Below are 1,261 nucleotides of genomic sequence, written 5' to 3' on the forward strand. Positions count from 1 at the left end.
ATCAGTCCTCACCGTATATTTCTCCAGTGTAGATATGAGAGGTGTCATAGTTCACCTCCTGTCCTCCCATGTCTACCTTCAGGTCCTCAGCAAACAGACTGGTGTCTCTCTTCATCCTCAGGTTAAAATGTCTGACAGACAAGAAACAGAGGTTTAGTACCAAGTCATTCATGCCACATTTCTGTATGGTATATCTGAGTAGGGACAGATACAAACACATCGACTTGTTGATTAAACAACCACCTGATGTGTGTGTGTGTGATATATATACACACAAATATGTTTAGTTACATGCTTTAGCTGTTGCAACAGTTACTCTTCCTGGGGTCCACAATATGTCCATGAACGGAGCCAAAGAAAAGACACAGGCCTAGTAGCACTAAGACATGAGGTGTTTCGTGCTTGTGGAGAGACGGATCTGAACAATGTAGCAAAGTTTGGAAGACACGTTCTGAAACATCTGTCCTTCATAATGACTTGTTTACCATTCTGAGTACACCATCGATATGCAACGTTTCAGTTACGTTTCAATTACCCGTGATGATAACGGTCTCTTGTCTCAAACCCCTTACTCCTGTGCCCCTGTATTAATGGTTTAAACATGTGGCACTGAACATGTGCCTTCAGGCCTGGGAGTGGGTCTGAAACAGTTAAATATTGAGCATAGAATGTCTGTTCTATAGAATATATTTCTATGGTCTGAACATTGCAATACTATGGCTCAGATTGTTATTGTAAAAAAAAAAAAGAAGTGTTTATGTGTTCTCAATAACATAGGCCAACCTGATTACATAAATTAAATAATAAATACATAAATAAGAAACTCTGGATGGAACTAGGCCTTAATTTCTCAGGACTCGGGAGAAAATAAAATGCAAATGAAAGCGAGATGCAGAGAGATAAAAGACCAGGGTATTGGCTCAGCTGAAAATAAAAACATTTATTCCACTTTTCTTTTTTTTTTTTGCATTTCCTTTTTCTCTCCTGAAAGACGGTGAAAGAGCAGTAAACATTATTTCCAACACCAACAGAGAAATGAGGTCAYCTTAAAAAGAGTACGGCTTTACTGCATATTAAACGATGTTGGGGGGGAAAAAAAGTACCATTGTAAATAATTGAAGAACGAAATTCATTACGTTCTGTATGGCTCCTCAAACACTAGAACAGTGAAAGAAAATAATTTTGAGTTGCCAAAAATCAGTGACTTCTCCCAAAATAAAACTACAAGGAGGTCTATATAGCCTGAATACCAAGAGTCCCG

General features: G+C 38.3%; 1 protein-coding gene across 1 annotated transcript in view; it reads right to left on the minus strand.

The window, feature by feature from the left end:
* The window catches only part of LOC112068468 (disintegrin and metalloproteinase domain-containing protein 10), a 43,369-nt gene that overhangs the window by 35,134 nt on the left and 6,974 nt on the right, over positions 1–1,261 (minus strand). The window contains exon 3 of the mRNA XM_070438169.1: positions 13–131. Coding sequence (XP_070294270.1) covers positions 13–131 — 119 coding nt within the window. The remainder of the gene's footprint in view (positions 1–12; positions 132–1,261) is intronic.

The sequence above is a fragment of the Salvelinus sp. IW2-2015 genome, unplaced genomic scaffold, assembly GCF_002910315.2.
Source record: "Salvelinus sp. IW2-2015 unplaced genomic scaffold, ASM291031v2 Un_scaffold537, whole genome shotgun sequence".
NCBI lineage: Eukaryota > Metazoa > Chordata > Actinopteri > Salmoniformes > Salmonidae > Salvelinus > Salvelinus sp. IW2-2015.